This window comes from Protopterus annectens, chromosome 7.part0 (genome assembly GCF_019279795.1).
Source record: "Protopterus annectens isolate FY-2018-M chromosome 7.part0, PAN1.0, whole genome shotgun sequence".
Taxonomy (NCBI): domain Eukaryota; kingdom Metazoa; phylum Chordata; order Ceratodontiformes; family Protopteridae; genus Protopterus; species Protopterus annectens.
The window spans coordinates 246,881,828-246,905,148 of NC_056739.1; the positions used below are offsets into that span (position 1 = coordinate 246,881,828).

At 43.6% G+C, this 23,321-nt stretch overlaps 1 protein-coding gene across 1 annotated transcript in view; it reads right to left on the reverse strand.

Moving 5' to 3' along the window:
• Positions 1 to 14,427, reverse strand: part of LOC122805935 (extracellular calcium-sensing receptor-like) — a 173,594-nt gene extending 159,167 nt beyond the window's left edge. The window contains exons 1-2 of the mRNA XM_044076179.1: positions 14,298 to 14,427; positions 11,844 to 11,967 (exon numbers count right to left, since the gene is read on the reverse strand). Coding sequence (XP_043932114.1) covers positions 11,844 to 11,967; positions 14,298 to 14,427 — 254 coding nt within the window. The remainder of the gene's footprint in view (positions 1 to 11,843; positions 11,968 to 14,297) is intronic.
• Between the last annotated feature and the right edge of the window lie 8,894 nt (positions 14,428 to 23,321).

A 23,321-nucleotide genomic window follows, 5' to 3' on the forward strand; every position in this document is an offset into this window, starting at 1 on the left:
TGTGTTTGGTTTGCTGTTGCGATAGGTCTATGTGAGACTGGATTTGTGGTGTGTGTGGTTACCTTCTCCTCCTGACTGACTGCGCCAGTACTGGGTTGAGAGAGCTCAGCCTCCAGTTTGGCTATATAGTTGCATCTCTCACATATATTTGAGCTTGTTGGGAGGAGGAGAGGGTAGTCTGTGTACATAAGGCAGTTGTAACATTGCCTCAAGATTCCCAGATTCACCAGCTGGACTGGAGAGTAAACCCGAAACCGACTTTTGGACATGCCAGAATAGTATAAGGAACTACTTTTTGACTGATCAAAAAGGACCAATAGGGAGCCAAGTACTTAAAGGGAGTATAAGAGGGTGTAGTGTTTTAGTTTATTAGAGCTTACTTATAAGATTACTTATACAAGCAACTGCAGGGCTTTAGAATGAAAATAGAGTACTTACTTTGAGATTTAGAACAGTTCTAAGGGAAAAAGTGGAGAGCAGACTTTGTGGAGCTGGGAATAGTTTAAACCCATTTAAGCGGCACTGCCCGATGCTGCACTATGCGCAAAATCATGCAAAACTGTGCAAATGCGGGTTCTAAAGCAGGGAAACTGAAAGAGATAGGAATTGACCCAAAACGGCCAATAAGCTACTAGTTTCAGGGCTGAGACCACTCCTTCAGGGACAGATAGGCTACTCAAAGCTCCCCACTCTCAATGGTGAACAGAGAAGCTTCCTCCCATGCAAGTAAGGATATGGGCAACACAGGAAACTATACCACAGTCCAGAATTCAGCAAAACCTGAATTCTGGATTAATCTAGTTCAGCAAAGGTGGGAAAAGAGAATATATATATATATATATATATATATATATATATATATATATATTTTCAGGAAACAGCAGAAAAACACACAGAAAACACTGTAAATGCTATAAACAGGCTAGTGTTCTTTAGTGTGTATCCTACAACAGTTATACAATACAAAAACAACTTAAATTGGTATAAGTGCAAAAACTGTAAAAAGCAGAAGGCAAATGCAATTTAAACTTTTTAAAGCACAAATCAATTGGAAATTCGCTTTTTAGGCAGGAAAAGGCAGTCAGAGCAAAAAAACAGAGAAAAAATACTTAAATCTGGAAAGGTCTCTCTTGGGTCTCTCTGATGCCTGTATCACTCTGCAGGACACCATGAGGAGCTCCGCGGAGTTGTATACTGGTGCAAAACCGCGCAAATGCGGGTTTTAAAGCAGGAAACTGAAAGAGATAGGAATTGACCCAAAACGGCCAATAAGCTACTAGTTTCAGGGCTGAGAGCTATAGAGAAATGTATAGCCGAAATCTTCACCAGTAAGATAGCTGAGTGGTTAGAGTTCCAGCTTTGCGTGCAGTAAGTGCATGGTTTGAATACCAAGGCAGGCAAGTCAGCTTTTACATGGGAAAACATTATTAAATGATTTTATTTTTATTTTTAATGATGTAGTAATTGATATTTGTTAACCAGTGTAGTGTAGTTGGCCCAAATTTCCACTGTCAGTGGATATATGATGTGAAATCCTCCATGTAAACACAAGTGTCCCATACAGTACAGTCATACCCCAAGGTAATTTAATGAAAGCACATAGGGGGATGTCACGTAAAGTAAAATATATACACTTAAGAATATGTCAGTAATGAGTAATTAGTGTCCAATTCATTATTTTTTTAAATGAAAACTAAGCAATGTTCAGCAGTCCTTAGCTTTGCTTAGCTGGTTTGAACATTGCTAAGAAGTTTAATTCTAAGCAGCATTCAGCCCAGCTAAGCAGATTTGCACACCGCTAAGCACTGCTCAGCATTTCTGAAACTAGCTAAGAACAGCTAAGCAAGGGTCTGTGTCTAAGGCTGCTTAGCTATGCTTATCTGGTTTCAGAAATGCTGAGTGTGTTCATGTCCGGGGAGGACTCTTTCTATTCAACAATGTTCACATTAGCTGCAACACTTTAAAAGGCCTAAACTGGAGGAAATGTGAAAAAAATAAAATAAAAGGAAATTGTAGACAAAAGGCAATCAACTATAAATGACTAATAAGGCCTCTGCCACTCACAGTAACCCATTCAAACCCCTCAATAATGTAGTTGGCAGGTGAAATGTATTCACAAATCCTCTGATAAACTTTTGGATTAGTATTTCCAAAAATTAGATTAAATTTCCTGTCAGAATAAAAATGTTAAATGCAGAGCTAATGTTCAATGCTGCTAGCAGTCTGGCATCTTGGCCACTCCCCCACAGGTGAAATGTATCATAGTCAGCCAATCACACAGGCAGCATCTGCAGCATACCAGTATAAAGTATGCAAACATCCTTCAATCTGATTTTTCCACATAATCAGCACCCTTGGAGTACACACTTGGGAATTTCAACTGACAAAATGATAGGGGTTGCTGCTGCTTTGCTACATCTCTACTTGCTACAGACTGAGGGCAGTGATGAAGATGATGATGACAACAGGCCCAGACTGAGGAGGAGAATTGTGTCCAGACCCAGGGTAGCCTTTCAGGGGCTACATGAGTTGGAGATAGTAGAGCACTGCAGAGTGGACAGGGACATATTGCAGAAACTCACTGAGCTCTGCCACCCTCAGCTCAGACCCAGAGCCACCAGAGGGGAACTCATCCCAGTGGAATCAAAGGTATGTGTAGCCTTAAAAATACTAGCTACAGGTACATTCCAAAGACCTACTGAGGACATCATGGAGGTCTCACAGGCATCTGCATCCAGTGTACTCCACCAGTTCCTGGATGTCATGCTAAGACATGCCAGTGACCACATTTATTTCCCCAGCACCCCTGAGGAGAGGACCAGCAATATGCGTCTCTTCCAACATGTAGCAAACTACCCAGAGGTACTGGGTGCCATAGACTGCACCCATGTCCACATCAAAGCACCACCCAATGAAGAGGGTAGAGTCTACATCAACTGCAAGTGCTATCACTCCATCAACTGTCAGGTCATGTGCAATGCCCAGAGCATTATCATCAATGTGTTTGCTGGCAGCTCTGGCAGTTATCACAACTCCCACATCTCGCATGCCTCACAGCTATACCAGGGATTTGCCAGGAGGGACAAACCATACAGACATCTCATGGGGGATGCTGGCTACTCACTGAAACTATGGATGATGACACCCATCAGAAATGTACACACACACACACACGCACACGCACACGCACACACGCACACGCGCACACACACACACACACACACACACACACACACACACACACACACACACACACACACACACACACACTGAAGAATGCCATAATGAGGCACATGCACAAACTAGAAACATTGTAGAGTGTATGTTTGGGCTGGGCAAGTTATGGTTCCACTGTCTTGACATATCTGGTGGAGCCCTGCAGTACTCCCCAGCCACATGTGCATACATGTTCATAGTATCTGCCATGCTACACAATATGTTCCTGCAGAGACAGCTGTCTCAGGAACATCACAGGGAAGGGACACAAAGCACCTCACCATTGCCAAGGTCCCCACAGGCACAGGGGGACTCAGAGGAGGAACCCCCTTATCATTTCCCTATAGGAGACATAGGATTGCCCAGTACACCTTGACCTTGGCAAAGAGGCAACACATGGAACATACACTGACATCCTAGTGACCCAAGGACTGACACCTCTCTCTCTGACTTGCACACATAGTAAAAAGGATGCCACATACATCACACTACCTGTACCTTACCATGTATAGGCTGTGTACTGCATGCATCCAACAGAGTTAGCCCTCAAGCACTGTCCTCACAACTGCCACAGGCACAAGGTAAATCACTCTTCTTAACAACAAATTAATGGTGTATTATGTTGTAGTAGTATATTTATGGTATCACTGCATGTACACAAGGGAATGGGGTTGCCTACCAAGATAGCAGCAGACAACTGACAGCTATGTGGAACAACAGGAAATGTCTGTCAAATGCTGGATTACCCAGAATATGCAACAGTCCTCTAGGTGACAAAACTCACTGCAGTATATGTTGTGGGGACTAACAAACAGTGGGGTCATAGGTCACATGCATGGATGTCAATGTTGGAGTCCCATACACACCTCTCAGCCTCACACAGCAAGTCAGCTGTACAAACCCAGAAAGAAATGTGTGGCAAAGGCCCACAAATGTGGACAATGATGAAAGTCTACTTACAAACTTACACACTGAGATTACAGCAAGTCTAGCAATTGCCTTAAGTCTCCGAAGGGTAAGAAGTCTGAAATTCAAATGTCTGTCATAACTGTCTAACCTTCAGTAACTACTGATAAGCCATTATTCTCCAAAACAAGTATAATACTATGCTAAATGGAACCAAAATGTAAAGCAAACATCTGGACAGTCTGTGGAAATATGTACAGTTGAGAGGTATGCCCCCCTCCCCCAACACACCTGTCTTCCCATAGATATGCAGGAACATTTAGGTTTGTAGGGTAATGGTAGCAGAGCACTCATTCCCAGGTCTGTTCCAATCAACTTGCTAACTTGTAGCATGTCCACAATATGCAGGGGGTCAATGAGCTATACAAATGCATGGTTGATACTGTCAGGAAGTAGGCAGCACTTCCTGTTAGCTGTTGTGGCTTAGTGATCTAAGTACAGTACTGTGGTTGACAGGGTCCATGTTTCCAGACTCTCCATGCGAACTATGTTGCATGCCAGCTACACCTACAGTAGGAGTAGTACACACCATCCAGAAGTCAATATCCATTACTGCAGGAAAGCTGGACAATTCAAGGACAGGAGGCCACACATCTGGACATTGCATAGCTTGGAGTAACCTACACAGTCCCTAGTAGTACAGCAGGTTTCTGAAAGTCACTGTAGTGCTGGGTTATAAATGTCTGCCTCTTTACTGTGTCTGTACTGACAACAAGTCACTGGCCACCAGCCATACCCCAGGAATGACAGGGTGTCACAGAAGGACTACAAGTATGCATCATATGTCTGTTCTGGTTGTCATAGCTTTGCATTTGCCTGCCAAATTACTTGCAAAACAATACATTTTGATGTGAAAACATCAATTGCAGACAGTGGAGAAGCAAATGTCATATCCATAAGAAAAAGCAAACTAATACCAAACCATTCTCCAAACTGTATACATTTGGCAGAGCAATATTAACACTCTGTCCCCATGTGTGGGCCTGTGTCTGACTGTTATATATGGGCCAGTCCAGATGTCAGTCTGTGATGGTTTGACAGCTATGGCTGACATGCAGCCTTATAATAACATTGCAAGACAAACTCTCTGAGGACCACAGCAGATGTAGGGGTGCAATGATGGATAACCTGCTAAACAGGTTCTGTTTATCTGACCTCTACACCTCAAAAACTGACCACAACCTTCTAAGGAAGGGTATCAGTAGCTATACACCACTGCCCCCCGAGGATGCAGACAAATATGATGAACAGTATGCCAGTGCAGTATACAACTACCTGTGCAACTGCATAGACGCAGCCATAGCCAACAGAACTAAAACCTGCTTCTCAAGGAAACACAAACCTATGTGGTGGACATTCTCTATCTACAGGCTTTACAACAAAAAGAAGAAACTGTTCTACAAGGGTAAAAAGGTATACATTTCCAACTGGAAAAACTCCCTCCTTAACCTCGACAGGCAAAGTAGATCACTAGTGAAATCCTCCAAAGCCAATTATGAATCAAAATTAGCCTCTGAAACAAAGGCTAACCACAAAGCCTTTTTCATTTATGTCAGAAACCTCCATCCCTAAGGCCAGGTTTGTTCTGAATTACATCTTAACAGTGCCACTTACACTGATCCTGTTGACTTAGCCAATCTGCTAGCAGATAGGTTCAGCTCAAACATCACCCCCTGTCCCCACCCAAAGGCACATCCCACATCCCCGATACTTGCCCCACACCTCACATCTCCATAGATCAAGTGTTAAAGTCCCTATCCAAGCCAAACAACACAACTGCCATGTGACCTGTTAGTATCCCAGGCTGTATTCTGCAACATCTCCAGCAACAAGTAACCTTGTCATTGAGCAACCTACTCACCCATAGCCGAAGTACAGACCTCATTCCAGCAGAGTGGATAACTGCCATTGTCATCCCTTTGCACAAAGGTAGTGCCACTACTGAACCTGGAAATTATCACTCCATTAACTTGACAAGTCTGATCTGTAAGTCCATGGAGCATATTATTATGCACATCATAAACAAGGACATAGGCAATCTCCAAGCACTTGACTTCACCCAGTTTGGATTCATCAGGGGCAGATCTTGCCTGTTGAACCTGGTTGACTTCTTTGAGACCACCAAGACACTGGATGAGGGAAAGTCAGTACACACAGCTTACCTTGACTTGGTCAAAGCCTTACATACTATTCCACACTTGGCCATAGTAGATAAACTCTGTCAACTAGGCATCAATCCATATGTTATCAGATGATCAGCAAACTGGCTCATTGACAGAACTCAGCTAGTCATAATAAGGATAGCCAAATTAAGCAGTACACCTGTAATGAGTGACATACCCCAGGGATCGGTCTTGGGGCCTCTGTTATACAGTATATACTTCACTGAGGTGCAGGCCAAAATACTGGCCTATGGCTGACCAAGTTTGCAGATGGCTGCAAGCTGGGAACAGTCATCAGTTCCAAAAATAATGTGGATGTCCTCCAAGAGGGTCTCACCAAAACAAATGACTGATGCCAGAAACATGGCCTCAAGCTGAATGTCAGAAAATACAACATCATCCATTTCTGGGAGACTGACATCCCCACATATTATCACATTAACAACAATGTCCTACATACACAATCAATAGTGAGGCATTTGGTCACCTAGGTTGATAGCAACCTGACTTCTGAGCACCATGTTGCTTCAATTGTATGGAAAGCTTTCTAGATGGGCTAAATCAATAGTAAGGGTATCTCATCCAGGGACAAAGAGATCATAAGATCCATGTATTCAACCCTTATAATGCCAATTATTGTGTACAATGCCCTCTTCAGCATGTACCTCACAAAGCAAATGCAGCAGCTGGAGAGACCACAGAGGTTCCATACTAGGAGAATCCAGGCCCTCAAACACTTACCCCACACAGATAGGCTAAAAGCACTGTCCCTCTACTCAGTTCCATACAGACTCCTCATAGATGACCTTTCCCTGGCATACAAAGCAATCCAGACCCTGCATTGATGGAACTGCTACTTATCTGGAAGTCAAGCCCCATTCCAGCAACCTGTAGGTGCAGCATCAACCTGGTCTGTGATATCAATAGGACTTGGTGTAGCCGATACATGTCCTACACACTTCCCTATCTGTGGAATATACTCCCTGTCCACATCAAGCCAAGTACCTCAATACCCCTTGTGAAATGCACCTTGGATAACTGCATGGGAAACAGAGAATACAGTCCTGTGATTCCACCTGTGTCCCTGCCGGACAGGGGCACTGGGTGTTGACATGTCTTAACATGGGCTACACTCTCATCTGCTAGAGTTATAAGGGCTTCAGGGCCATTAACCTAGTAACCTCCTATGAACCTATGAACCTATAAACAAATGTCTGTCAGTGGTTCACCACATTACTCTATACTGCTCTGACACTGGCATACCAGGAAATCACAGTGCTATGTAGAATATACCACACATATTATGGAAATCTCTGCTCATTATAATGCACACACACCAGGATATGAATTTCCAGTTAAGAAGGATACCACACAACCAGGAGATCCCTAACCAGTATATCACTGAGGTGCTTGTTTTTTTACACAGCTTCATCAGCCAATTGGCTGTAGGCACATCTCTCAACTGGCCAGATTTGGTGCAAATGTCTATAGTTTGGATTATATTTTTGGTCTGTTCATCATAAATCTTGTCATTCTCTGGTAAATCACTGTGTTGATTTGAGGATTTCTGTCAGTAAGTAATGACATATACATTTCAGTGTCAAATGTCATACATGTCAGAAAATGTCTGCTAAAACAAACTCTGTTACTCTAGCAACTTTCTAAGTTTATAAGATCAATATTTGAAATATCTCCATATGTTTGGGCCATTGTCCCCACATTTTGGCAGTCTATCCTCACATTTCTTGCACTAACAGGTTGAGAGGTATGGCTGTAGCACAAAAAATCCCAGACCAGAGTACAGCTACCTCTGGAATGGAGTCCCACTCTTACTATAAAAGGTCATACTGGGCATACTCCTACACTTAGAGAATTACAGCCCATGTCTAAACCCACATCAGACTATACAACTGTATTCTGCATGTATGTCTTTGCATACAGACAGCTATGTACACCTTAACTGTCTCTACTCACACCCATCATACAGGATTACCCTCAGCTATCTGTAGGTGATCCACATGTGCTATATCTGCATATGTTGAGTATGATACACAAACATATATATGGACAACATATAAAAATATTTCAAGCATACACACACATAGACATGGGGAAAAGAGAGACAGACAGTGATAGAGAGACAGAGAGAGAGAGAGGGAGACACAGGCAGAGAATGAGTCATAGACAGAGAAACCTTGAAAGGCATAGAGTGATGTCCTGCTGAAGACAGTTGCATACCAGTTGTAACCAGTGGCATATGCCAGCATGAAAGTGAACTCCATTGTGTAATAGTAGTGAGGTAGGGGTTGTAGTCTCACATAATCTCACCTGTCTTTGTGTGTGTGTGTGTGTGTGTGTGTGTGTGTGTGTGTGTGTGTGTGTGTGTGTGTGTGTGTGTGTGTGTGTGTGTGTGTGTGTGTGTGTGTGTGTGTGTGTGTGTGTGTGTGTGTGTGTGTGTGTGTGTGTTTGTATGTTAAAGTATTGTGAGGCCTTTCTCACCCAGTACACTTCCCATTTCTGTACTTTACAAGATCTGCTGATGTCATTCACCTTAGAAGTACCTTTGGACACTCTTCAGCCCTATAAGCTCCGTGATGTAACACTATAGTACAAATAACTGGATAGGTAGGGGTTCTAATCGCACTCTTCAGCCCTATAAGTTCCATGATGCATGTGATAACTGCATAACACTATAATACAAATAACTAGATAGGTATGGGTTCTAATCTCAGTACTGATAACTGTGATACTGAGTGTGCGTGGGTGAGAACCATATCCTCGGTGTGTGTGTTGGTTATACCATTTTGAGGCCTGCTCCATCTAGTATACTTCCCATTGCCCTACCTTACAAGGCCCGCTGATGTCATTCACCTTATTGTTATTCACCTTAGAAGTACCTTTGGACACTCTTCAGCCCTATAAGATCTGTGGTGAGTGCAATAATTGTGTAACACTATAGTACAAATAGCTAGATAAGTAGGGATTCTAATTTCAGTACTGACAACTATACTACTGTGTGTATTTGTGTGTGAAGCATATCTCCAGTCACCATTGCGCGTGTTGGTTATACCATTTTAAGGCCTTTTGAACCCCTCCCCATGGCATTTCTTTAAAGAGCTGGTTGATGGCATCTGCCTTACAAGCACAGTTACACATTTTCTAACACAATGGCACTGTGGCACATGAAATAGTCCCATCAGTCTGTATTGTACATAACTAGAGAGGTAGGTTATCTAATAGGAAAAGTGTCAACTTTGTGCGCATGTGCGTTTCAATGCATGTCCCCACGTAGACATGTGTCTGTGTTTCATATGGCTATACCATGTTAAGGGCCTGTGAACCCACTACTGGCAATCCTAACAGCTCCAGCAATTGTCACCCACTTGAATAGTAGTGGTAGACACTGCAACAGTATAGTAGCTCTGTGGTCTTTCTGTTATGTATACAGCAGTATCGTTTGTACAACTAGGCAGGTTGAGGGTCTGCTATCAGCAAGGGCAGGTCATGAGTGTGTGTGTGTGTGTGTGTGTGTGTGTGTGTGTGTGTGTGTGTGTGTGTGTGTGTGTGTGTGTGTGTGTGTGTGTGTGTGTGTGTGTGTGTGTATACATACATACATCCCCTTGCAGCAGTCTATCTGTGTTATGGCCACCAGAATACCTCTCAACCCTACACAGAAAGACATCTGGTTAAATCCATACGGAAAAATGGGGCAAACAACAAACATTGAGCACAACCTTCAAATATTGCTGTGACATCCACAGAAAGTAGATATCAGAACAGGTTGTGCATTTGAATGCTCTTTCCAAAGTGTATGTGTCATTACATTACAATATCTGTCATTAATCTGCAATGTTAGTCTGTCATGATTTTCCAACAGTTTGGAAGAAAACCACAATTTTATGACAGATGGAAAGAAAGTATGTGTTAGACATCAGGACAATCTGCAGACATATGCAGAGATCACAGGTATGGCCACCATCTGTACCACCCTGCAGGTTGTAGTCCATGTTTGACAAGGTGTGACCTGTGACAACAACTGAAACAGTAAAGAGGTCCCAATAGTGTAGGACAGCAAAAATGTCATGCAGCCCTGTACTAATTGCATAGAGCAGTTATTGCACAGCAGAAAAAACTCAATGTTATGACAAATAATGTAAGCTAAGGTAATGTCACACAAAGAAGGTGTCATGATAGCAAACCAGTTGAAGTCCTGTGTGTTGCACTTGCTGTGGGCATGGTATGTCTTGCCAACTGTCATGTTACTGCAAGCTATGTCCCACACTCCACATTTGATAAGGTCACAAAGCCATTCTATGTCATCTATGTGTGTGCAATATGTGGACATGTGAAGGCCCTGTGACTACCTGGTGCCACCAATAACCCACAAGTATATAGGCATGATTGCTAATTGAGTCCACCCACATATGTAGGTACAGCCTAAGGCTGTATGAACTGTAAGTATTTTGCAGTCTGTCAGTGAGCCACAAACTGCTGTTGTCACACTGCAATGAGCCATATAGTGAGTATGGAATGCTCTCAAGGTCCTAGCCTCAAGCTTTATTCAGACAACAGTGTCAGCATGCCATACAGCAAGTACATGTCCTCCTATGTCCCACATCAGCACCAACCCCATTAACACACAGACTGCAATGACAGGCCTGGATACCCAGGATGGCAACATAGTTGCATTCAGACAAGTATTGGCAGTCATCAGGAACTGCCTGTATGTGGCTCACCACATAGGTGAAGGGACCATATCTAGCCAAAAGGTGGACATTACCTCTGAATAGTCCTCAGTCAGTAAAACAATACATTAGCAGCATGGGCAGTCTGCTATGCACCTATGCAGACATCTGCAGAATCTGTAAAGCTATGTTAACACCCACAAAGGTCAGTCATATCCCTCAACACCTGTTTCATGCAGACAGCCTGTAATCAGTACTGGCCCAATGGATACCAGTCAGGTTGTCCACAGATGCCTGTGGCATGCCTAGATGGTAATGTTATGCTCAGCTCTTCAACAGCTGCCTCTTGTACAAGAGCATGACTCCATGTGCATTATCAGCATGGGAAGCCTGACTCACATATGAGATAGCAGACACACATGCTGGTGAGTCAGGTTTGGCTACCAGGGGCTTCCCTCTGTCAGGAATACACTACCCAAACATGTCAAACGCACTACCATGCATACCCTCATCAACTGCATCAAGGTTGAGTGGATGGGAAAGAAAAAAAATGTGTCCCTGGGGTTCTAACAGTGTTCAGCAATGGCAGTGGAGACAGGTGCTGATGGCTGATTCTGTTGGGGATAATGTAATGGCTAGACTTGTGAGGGACCCATGGCCAGTACTCTAGTAACCTCATCTGTATCTATGAACCTGCGGTTGTACAGAACACCCAGGTGACGTGTATGAAGGCTAGCTGGCTGTGTCAAGGGGGTATGTATGCAAGGTCACACTGTCTGCCCCCATTGTCACTCACACACTGTTGCACGCATACATTCCTGGTAAACGTGTACATATACAGCCGTACTTTGGTGATGAAAAGTTCACTGGTGTTTCCACTCTGCCATACTCAGGTGTGGTAATGTCATCAGGCCTGCAGGTTTTACACATACAGACACCTGGAACAGAAAGAGAATAAGGTACATGAGACAACAGTCAGTCAGCAGTACTAACAGCAATAATGCATCATGGCAGAAAGGTACATACACTTCTATGTGTACCCATGACAATTGCCAGCAGATAGCACCTTACACAGCATAACATTACTACACTGTACTATATTCACCCTGTGCATCAGACCTATATTAGCAAGTCCCTGCATCGATGGTATGGATAACAGGGATGTGGCACAGGTATTATCATATGCACAGGGTGTGGTGTGGGATTGCCAGAGGCCTAGGCCAGGCCATACAGTTGACACCATGTGTGTGTGTGTGTGTGTGTGTGTGTGTGTGTGTGTGTGTGTGTGTGTGTGTGTGTGTGTGTGTCTGGGGTGTGATGGTCAACTGGGCCATGGAGAGAAGTTGTGTGTGTCTGGTGGTGATCTGCCTGTGATAATGATGTGTGAGTCTTTGTATGCACACAGTCAAGCCATGTGATTGCCCTACACAAGGGTATGTTGAACAGCCATAGACTGTACATGGCAGGATGTACAGCTCACCATCTCTGGCCACAGACATGGGAACTGGTTCAGCCAGTAGTATCCCTGGCACCACCAGGCACAAGGCCAGATGCGGTACTACTCCCTGATGGTGACTGCTATCTGCTGGATCCGTGTTCTTGACAGGACCAGCCAGGACCACATGCCTATGGCCTGCTACATTGCAGTGTGGATAGCACCATCCCTTCATTAGTGCTGGTGGTACTGCCACTATGGGAGTGTGAATGTGCATGCACACCTGGGCTCTAAGCTGATCTTGTTGCTGACCTGCGTCCATGTGTCTGACACCCTACTCCCACCATATGGTCAAGCATACATTGCAGAGTTGAGCCACTGACAATGTCTCACCCCACCATCTATCCATGACACCAACAAAATGATGTATGGCATCACCAGTGTTGTGGAGGTTGTCATGCATAGCAGGAAGTGCTGCATTCATGACCCTGAGCATCTATCTTGTGTAGTGTTCAGAATGTGCCTGTGCTTCCATGATGGACCTAAACACGCGTCAGGTGACACCTGCTGTGACACCTCTGAGAGGGGCTGGATGGGCAGCAATCCTCCTTCAAGCACCCCCTGTCAATCTGCCTGTGTGGGACCTTGCCAGCTGTCTGGCTATGGCTAGTGTCTTCTCTGACAGTTGCCATAGTCACCACAACAGCCTGTCCGATGCCACCACCCTCTGACCATCCATTATCTGTGGCTGTTAGGGACAGGGTATGTGTGTGGGCATACTGACCCTGTGCGGGGACATTGTGAGTGAAAGTGGGATATCAACCAATGGCACAGATTCAGCCCCCAACAACCCCACTGGTGTCTCACTATGACCACCATCATCATCAGAGTCTGATAAGACCCTAACATCAGGTTGTGAGGGGGAGAGACCCCAACCCCCATGTTCACCTTTGAGGGGACAAGATGTGTAAATTACTACCGCCACTATAATGTTTGCTGATCTAAACACACACACACACACACACACACACACACACACACACACACACACACACACACACACACACACACATATACAGCTGAGGTGGCACAAAGCTATTATACAGACCACACTTTCTGAATATTGACATGCATGACACACAATCAGACCACAACAACACACTCTGGACAGGCCCTGAACAACATGCAATGAAGATGCATCCAGTTAATGTTACTACTACTATACTCTCTGAGATATGTGAGGAGTGGTGGTATGTGATGGACCTTCACCTAACACACAGTGCACCCGTGTACACAATACTAATGTATGTCTGTATAGCACAGTGGCAACAGCTATACAAACATATGTGCCAGTATGTTACAGTTCCTGTGAATAGGTTCCTGTGATGACCAATGTGATGCACTGCAGTTACCCCACCACAAGTGAACATGCACATATTACAATATGGCTAAGCGTAACAGTTGTGTGCATGGAAAAGTGCCTGCCCTTAACATGCCTAGGTTATTGGTGAGCCACAACAAGACAGTTCCACACTCACCGGCTTCAGCTTGCTGCTTCCCAGCCAGACCAGAGGGACCTATGTAGTTGTGGGCGAGTGGTATTGTCAGCACACACACATGTGGCATTGGTACAGGATAATATGTGCATTTATGAATATGTACAGTACAAGCTGTGATACTACCCAAATTACTGACATTCACAATAGGTGTGCACTTGTGTGCATTATAAAACCTCACCCACAAATGCAGTTTGACCTGACATATGCATCCAGGTATGCAAAGGCTGCCACTATGAATGCTATAGTATTGATGTGATGACCACTGGGGCCTTACCTGGATGCTCCTTTGTTCTTGACTCTGTGCCACACACCTCCATGACATATGTGGTGATGTTTTCCTGGGAGGCGGTGGCTGCACCAAGGTTGGCAAGGAACTCCTCTGTGGCTGTCAGTAGTGCTTCCATAGCAGACCCTCCACCAGTGCCAGCATGGTTTCTGGCCACAGCTGCAGCCCTTTGCTGTGTGTTGTGTATTATGTATGTGGCACTGTGTCAGACCTGGTCATAGCTCCTGCCATGGTGTCCAATTTTGTTGATGGTCCACACCAGTTCTGCCCACAGGCCATTGCATTTCTGCATGTGCTACTGGCTCCTCCCTAGCAGTACCCTGTGATCCAGTCTCAGGGCATCCAAGATCACCTCAGTCTCGTCCTCCGTGTATGGCGGGTGACATCTACGATACATCCCACCTGAAAGACATGAACAGGAGAACACATCACAGGACTGCATACATTGGCTACCATTATGTACAGACCCTGCACATCCACATTTGCTAGCACTATTCACCGCTAACACCCACATTATACCCCTGCCATCTATCAGTAAAGTATGTGTGTGAGTATTGTGAACATACCAGCATTACAGCATGCGTTGCTCCCCTTATCCTGATGTGTCATGTCCCCTCACTGAGGACCATTAATGTGCATAATTCACCATTCATCACTCACATCCAACAGAACATGCATCAGCTGGGGACATCACAGAGGTTCTCCACCAGGGAATACCAGGTCATCAAACATCCACTGTACACCTATAGGCTATAAGGCCAACCCTGTCCCCGGTGTCATGCATAATCTGCAGGAGTGACCTCACTGTGGTATGCAAGGAAATCATGGTCTTCACATTGCTGGGACTGCTGGGGTAATTGACCTGGACTAGCCTTGTTGGCAACTGACATGTGTCACACACAGTCACCCTGCAGAGGAATGAACACCATGTCCATATCAGGCAGGGTAGCTACCAACACCTTTGCAGGCATAACCTGGGGAAGTGGATGGTTAACGGCACATACACCCTTGGGATACCATCCATGTCCCTGTTGGATGGGGACATCAGCTGCTGCCTTGCATACACATGGGCTAATTTGTGGCCTAAGCATATGGCTGCTCATGGCTCATAGCCTAGTAACCTGAGATGGTAGAAGGACTACCACTAATGGCTGACTGCTGTGACAGACTGTGTTGTTATAAGTCCACACACATCGCTGTCATCGACTGCTGGGAGTCCTGTATGGGCAACGATACAGTATCAGGTCATCCAGTCTACATCCAGCAAATAGGTGAATGGTACTACAGGTGCATGTGGACATTCCAGGAACATCTGAGGTACAGAATAACAGAGAGCGGTATAGTGTAGGGTGACCTGCTCAAAGGTGTCTGATATCTGCAGTACCCAGATGTTGGCAGAATAGGTACATGTGCCTGATAGTTGTAGACGTCCCTGCCGGACATGTGTATTTACACACAAGTTGGACAACATGTGATGGTTGTCCACAGAGTTTGGGGGATGTGTCTGTGACATGCCAGACTCCTGGGGACAAAATAATGGTACATGAATATCTGGTACTGTATCCATTCCCTTACATATTTATCAGTATGTATGCACTGCTGCTGAGCCAGAGCCAGCATCTTCCCACTACTACTACCAATAACCTGCTATCCTGCTGCAGGGGCTTACCAGTTATGCTTGCCATAGGTATCAGGCAATCATATACAGGTGTGAAGTGCACATTGACCTAGCCAGAGTATGTCACGAATGGTCAGGGAGACCTGGACAATCTGAAATAATCCTGTATGACATTGGCAGACTGACAGGGGCTCAATAATAGTACATAATGTGATATTCCAGCTGAATCCACCATTACGTACTGTCAGTGTGATGCTCCTGCACTGGCCCAGAAATCAAGGAACCTCAATACTCAACAATACCACCAGTGAGGCACATACACAATAGGAGCATGACAAGTACACATACAGTAAAGTACAATTACTCTTCAGAGCACACAGAGATCACAGTCTGGTGCTGGTTTCTCCCTCTCTCTCTAGATCCCCAGTAAGACTCCTCACTGGCACAGCTATACATTTAACATCTCAGCAGAGTGGCCAAGCCAGAACATCCATCACCCTCTCTGCCCGACCAGTGCATCGTGTCCCTGGCCATGTAGCTGACACTCACACTTTCAGATTTGATTTATGAATCACACACACACACACACACACACACACACACACACACACACACACACTCACGCATTTACAAGCTAGGACCCCTTTTGGACACACAGGTGGTTCTGACTGCCACAATCCACATGTTTAGCAGCTACTGTAAGGCCCTTACCAAAGGGTGACGAATCCTACTGTGTAATGTGCCTATTAGCTAAATGGTAAGTGTGAACAAGACCAAGGCTATTGGAGTGGGCTATACAGTGTCACCAAATACATATGCAAGTACTCTAACAGTTTACTTAGCTCTATACAGACCAGACGCATTTGCAAGGTTCAACTATATTTAATGATGACTAATAAAGGAACAAGACAATATGCAATCAATACAGTGACTACAGACTTCAGACTCACAGAGAATATGTTAAGACAGCATTGCAGGACAATCTGAAATAAATACAGCAAACATCTACGGTAGTAGGTGCATAGGTTCATAAGATGATACCAGGCTATTTGGCCTGAGGCGGTTATAAGCCTAGCCAAGAATTCTGCCCATGTTCCTTCAAAGTAAGCACCTGTTTCCCATGTCCAGCAGGGACACAGGTGGGATGCCAGGGTTTTGTGTTCTGTTTACCATCCAGTCATCCAGGTTCCTCTTAAACAGGGCTAGAGAGGTACTCTGCTTGACATGGAGAGGGAGTCTATTCCACAGACGGCTGGGTATTTTGGGACACAAAGCTATCCTGGCAACACATTCCATTCATGTTACAGACTAGGTTAAGGCCTTGTGTGTGGGTTGTGCGAGTGGAGTTTGTCATGTAGATTTGCAGCAATTCCATCAAGGCTTGGTTGGAAATGACCTTGTATGCCAGACACAAGTCTCCTCTGGGCAGTCTGTATGAGACTGACTAGAGGGACAGGACCTATAGCCTATCTGTATAGCATAGGTGTTTGAGAACCTGGATTTTCCTGGTCAAGAACCTCTGTGGTCTCTCCAACTGCTACGTGTTTGGCAAGGTACATACTTAAGGGGGCTTTGTACTTGAAAATGGGTCTGGTAAGGGAGGAGTACAAGGATGTTATGTTCTCCTTGTTCCTGAATGATGTACCCTTTTTTATGAGGTGTGCCATATAGAAAGCCTTCTGTACAACGGCGGCAACATATGGGTCAAAAGTCAGGTTGCTTTCAACCTGGGTGCCCAAGTCCTTCATGACTAATTGCATGCTTTGCAAATTGTTATCAATGTCACAAGTACTGGGGATGACATTTTCCCCAAAGGGGATAATGATGCATGTCTTGGCATTCAGTTGGTAGCCATGTTTCTGGCACCAATCATTAGTTTGGGTAAGGCCTGCTTGCATGATGTTCACATCAGTAGGGGAATTTAAGAAAGTGCCCAGCTTGCAATCATCTGCAAACCTGGTCAGCCACAAACCACTGGTTTTGGCTTGGACCATAGGAAAGTATATGGTGTAGGCTTGGACATTAGTTCAAGTTCCAACTGAAGGGAGAGTGGCTGTGAAGCTGCTTATACCTGCTCTGAGGAGATTGTATTCAGCTTTGGAAATGTTCTTCTGTTTGACCCTGACAAAGGGGGAGCAAGGGGAGATGGTGACTTTAAAAGTGATCGCTTTATGGTCAGATCTTACCAAGGAGAATGACACAGTAGGAATGCTACAGTGGCTACTCATATTGTTCACGACCAGGTATAGGATATTTTCACCTCTTGTAGGAGTGTTGACCACCAGATGCAATGCATTGCCATTGATGAAGTTGAGAAATCTGTGAGGGTTCATATTTGGACTAGAATAGGTCTTGCACTCTATGTTTGGGTAGTTAAAATCACACAGGTTCTGGGTAGAGGGTGGGATCTTGATGGATTTAACTTAGTCCAGATAGGTGGAGTGGGTGTCCTGCATCATGAGTGTGGGTCTTGTGCTAGCTATGATATGAATATGTGTTTTTCCGACACTTAACTGCACTTGGTGTGTGTCATGTGCGTAATACAATTTGACCAGCATGGAGGTGTGTATGTCTTGTAACTCAACCTCCTTTGCCTTTGTAGCCCTCCATATAGGGTCTAAAAGTAAGGTAGGATGACTAACCTGGTAAGGTTGAGGTGCTCTCCACAGCTTTAAACCAGGTTTCAGGAACTGCACAAATGTCAGCACCCTCCAGGGCAAGGAATGCTTGCAATTAGTGTAGTTTCCTGCTAAGATTCCTACCATTTAGCAGCATGACCTATACATTTCATTTAACTTGCTTTTTCATGTTGCTAATATTGTTCTCATGACTTTTCCTACAAAAGGCACTATGGGGCAGCCCAGACCCTTTGCCAGAGTGGCCAGGGGAGACAGATGAAGGTCATCTCTGTCAAAGCATTGTGGTCTGTCACTTGTGTACTGGCTTTTGAGTGACACAGCAAGGAGCCTAGGTTCTTAATGTGATTGCATCTCTTGGATATTGTGTTCTTAGGTGGTAATAGTATAGGGTGGTTTGTGTACATAAGGCAGTTGCTACACTGTCTCAGGATGCCCATATCAACCACAGTAGCAGGAGAAAGTGCAGGAGATTGTCCGTCCATGGTTATCATTATCTGTGGAACAGAGGTCAGGGATAGTAGAGTGGGTACTATCTGAGGAGAGTACCCATAGGTGTGAGTATGGCTGGATAACATCAATACAGTAGTTGCAGATGAGGGCCTCACTCACACAGTAGTGCTGGTAGGGGAAAAAGATTGTAACTGAGATACCTCACAAAGGGTTAATATAGCACAGCAGCAATGAGCAATGGACAAACAAGCACAAACCCACACAAATGCTGAGTTTGAATAGCACAAAAATAAAGGTAATCTAGAAACACTGGAAGTGGATAACCAACCCTTGTCCCTGAGTTCATATCTGTGTCCAAGGTTATTGGCAGCAGTGATCACTAGCCGTGACAGTGTGACACTTGAAAGACATATATCTGGAAGAAAGCATGGTGTATGTACCTATCCTGCTGTCATTTGCAGGCATGGGGTTGGACACTGGAACATTTGTACACAGTTTATTAGTATACCCTTCATACAGCTGCTGCAAAAGTTTCTTTACCTGTAAGATCTGTGGAGAATGTATCTGTTAACACTACCAGACTGTTTCTACAAATATTCAAGATTACTTGAGTGTGAATATTCACACATCATAATACCACTCCCTGGATTCCAACTGTGGTCTGTGTGTGCAAAAATGAACAACATAGCTATTTCATATCACACTGAGCTACTGTGGAACTGCTGTCTCTTACTTGACTGATTTCTACCTAATACTCACTTGGCTAGACAGTCTGACCTTGTAACCTAAGTGTAGTGTCCTCAAAGACTGTAGTGACAGTTGAACATAAATGCCAGAGATTCATGCATGACTGATAGTGTACTATGTATTAATCCTTTGAAAGCAGGTGTACACATTTAACCCCTAGTTGATGTGAATATGTGTGATATGTACAGACCAGAGCAGGGTGTTGGGTTGCATACATTTGGACATCATATATCTACAGTTGTCTGTATCAGCATACCCACATTCAGGACTACATAGATCTGAAATGCAAAGGTTAACACAAAGCAATGCTGCAGGGGACACACTATAATACATTACACATTACTATTCAAGGTTCAGATCTTAGTGTAGGGCATATTCCATATTTCATTTATATCTTATTTTACAGCTCCACTATCTATAGTTTTGCATAACAGCTGGTTATCAAAACAACCCCAGTTAATGCATGCTGTCAAAGCCATATTTGCTGTGAAATACCTGTACACATTCTATTTTTTCAACAACATACCAGATTAAACACAACAGTTTGCGGTATAAATCTTTATTTGAGTAACATGACACAATGCTTTATTGCAGTTGAGAATCTACATTCAGTAGTATTGCATATCCTGTAGATCAATATTGGTCTGACAAACTTTATTTATTCAGTACCCTGAGAACACACTATACCTAATGGCGGTAAAAATTACACTTTTTTATTTACTGAGCTATATATATATATATATATATATATATATATATATATATATATATATTGCAAGATATATCTGTACTCACTACACTGTCAGTGCAGCCTCTCCAGTCATCCTCCATGGGCTTCCACATTACGAGCCATCTCCTCTGCAGCTGTGGGGAAAAACACACCATTATGCATACCTGTCTATCAGATAGTCATACTATAATCTGATAACTCACCAGTTGCTATACTTACAAACTTCTGGGGCATTCCCGTCCTGGCCATCTTGGATCCATTGGCCAAGATAGCCCCCTTCCTCCATTTCACATTGTCATAACGATGAAGGACCTGCTCACCAGTGTGGAGGATGCCAGTGGCATTGGTAAGTTCAATTTCCAGATGGTCCCAGGCCCCAGCCTTGCATTCTGAGCCCAGGAACTGGCATTGCAACAGTCTGATGTCATGGTTCTTTACAAGGAGCCTTATTCCTATCTGTGTGGATTAAATAACATCATATTCTCACCCTTTGCTATCACTGGACCATTTTTGAAAATGCTGAGCAAAGGTCAGCAGTGCGCAAACCCGCTAAGCTGAATTGAGCAGTGCTTAAGGTTGCAAATGCTGAGCAGTGCTTAGCAGTGCACAAATGTGTTTAGCTGGGCTGAATGCTGCTTAGAATTAAACTTCTAAGCAATTCTCAAACCAGAGCTAAGCACTGCTAAGCGTTTGCTCAGTTTTCATTTAAAAAAAAAAATAAGAACTGCATATCAGTTAATCATTACTGACATATTATTAAATGAATATAATGTACTTTACATGACACCCCCCTATGTGCTTTCATTACATTACCTTGGGGTGTGACTATACTGTATAGGACACTTGTGTTTACATGGGGGATTTCACATCATATATCCACTAACACTGGAATTTTGGACCAACTACACTACCCTGGTTAACAAATATCAATTACTATATCATTAAATAAAAAAATAATTTCACACTGCTTTCCCATCTAAAAGCTGAATGGCCTGTCTTGGTATTCAAACTGTGAACTACTGCATAGAATGCTGGAACTCTAACCACTAAGCTAAGTTGCCATTGAAAATTTCAGCTATAAATTTGTATATAGCTCTTACAAGACATTTAAGCAGTGTTAAGCAAAGTACTACAGCATGCAAACCACTTAGCTATGCTTAAACTTCACATATAAGGGGGAAAAAATTTAATACAACCATTTTACATATATATTTCTCAATATATAAAATATCAGCATGTCAGTTGCAGGCCACATACTCACATGACAATTCATGGTAATGCAAAACCTGTCATTTTATCAACTTTCTAACTTTGTAAGAGCAATATTTTTAAAATGTTGCTATATCTGGGCTTTTGCCCCACTTTTGGTAATGGCTTTGTCCAGATTTCTTGCTCTAAGAGGTTGAGAGGTGTGTGTCTGAGGACACTATTTTACTGTAAAGTATCATGCAGCACTTTGACAATGCAGGGGGTGTGTTACAGTTCCTGTTACACACACCCTGCATTGCATTCCATTCACAATCCTCTTTTCGGTGTCCGCCGACACTGAAAGGATTTTAAAGTGTCATACAGCACTTAGACAGTGCACAGGGTGTGTTACAAATATGCGAGCACTACAACAACACACCTACTGCACTGATTCAGTATCCATGTCCACAGCTCTGTCTCAGTAGCATGCCTTCATTACTATGTAAGGCGCTCTGCCGAGAGAGAGATGCTGACACAGACGCCATTCACTCTGTGTAGTAATAACACTATTCCTACAAGGAGTTTACTGAATCCATGCCAAAATATTCATCTATATAGATTGTTGACAGTTATGTGTAACTTGGTGTAAGTATTGCCTGAGAATTGTTTAATATGGATCTTTATGAAATATAAAAATACAGTATGTTTCTTTTATAAGAAAATTCAGCAGAGAAGGAAAAAAAGATCTCTTTATCTAGCAGTCACTTTGGTAAATGATCATACACATATGGAAACAAGTACATTCCCACACCCTAACGTTCATGTGCATCTTTATTATATGTGACCAAAGTTTAATTGTTAGTACAGTACATTAGATAGTTGACTGTAAGGGGAAATTAGCAAACCATAAAGCTTATGCTCTTTTCCTTTGTAGAAGAGCAGGATCTCACTTGGATTCAGGAGAACCCTGGATGGCTCTAGGTGAAGATGCATCTAGCATTTGGGGATCATGTTACAGTGGAAATAATGAGCACTGAATGTTGATAGTATTATACATGTAAGCATATGAGGTTGGGAACAATATGTGGAAACAGAAAAAAAGGTATCAGAAGATCTAAACGTACCTAACGCAAGTCTCCATAAAGACCTTTTACCTTAAAGAGTGGATGCAGCCCCGTGAAGATCCATACTAGGATAGCACCGATAGAAATAGTGCATTCTGAAAGCAGGAAAGAAAAACAGTTTTCCTATCTAAACATTTCATTTAATGATTGCATGATTAAACACACTAAACCCATATGAATATATGTCCATATGTCAAAACAAAAATCATCAAGCCATCAAACAGCAAATGGTTGATCACTAACCAATCAAAAAAAAACCAAGATAAAACACTTTTTTGCAGGGACAAGCACAGATACATGCATTTTCCTATTCACTGAAAAAGAAACATGACACTAAAGGAATGTAACCTGGTGTGTGTGTGAGTGTGTGTGTGTGTGTGTGTGTGTGTGTGTGTGTGTGTGTGTGTGTGTGTGTGTGTGTGTGTGTGTGTGTGTGTGTGTGTGTGTGTGTGTGTGTGTGTGTGTGTGTGTGTGTGTGTGTGTGTGTGTGTGTGTGTCTTTGTGTGTGCACGTGTG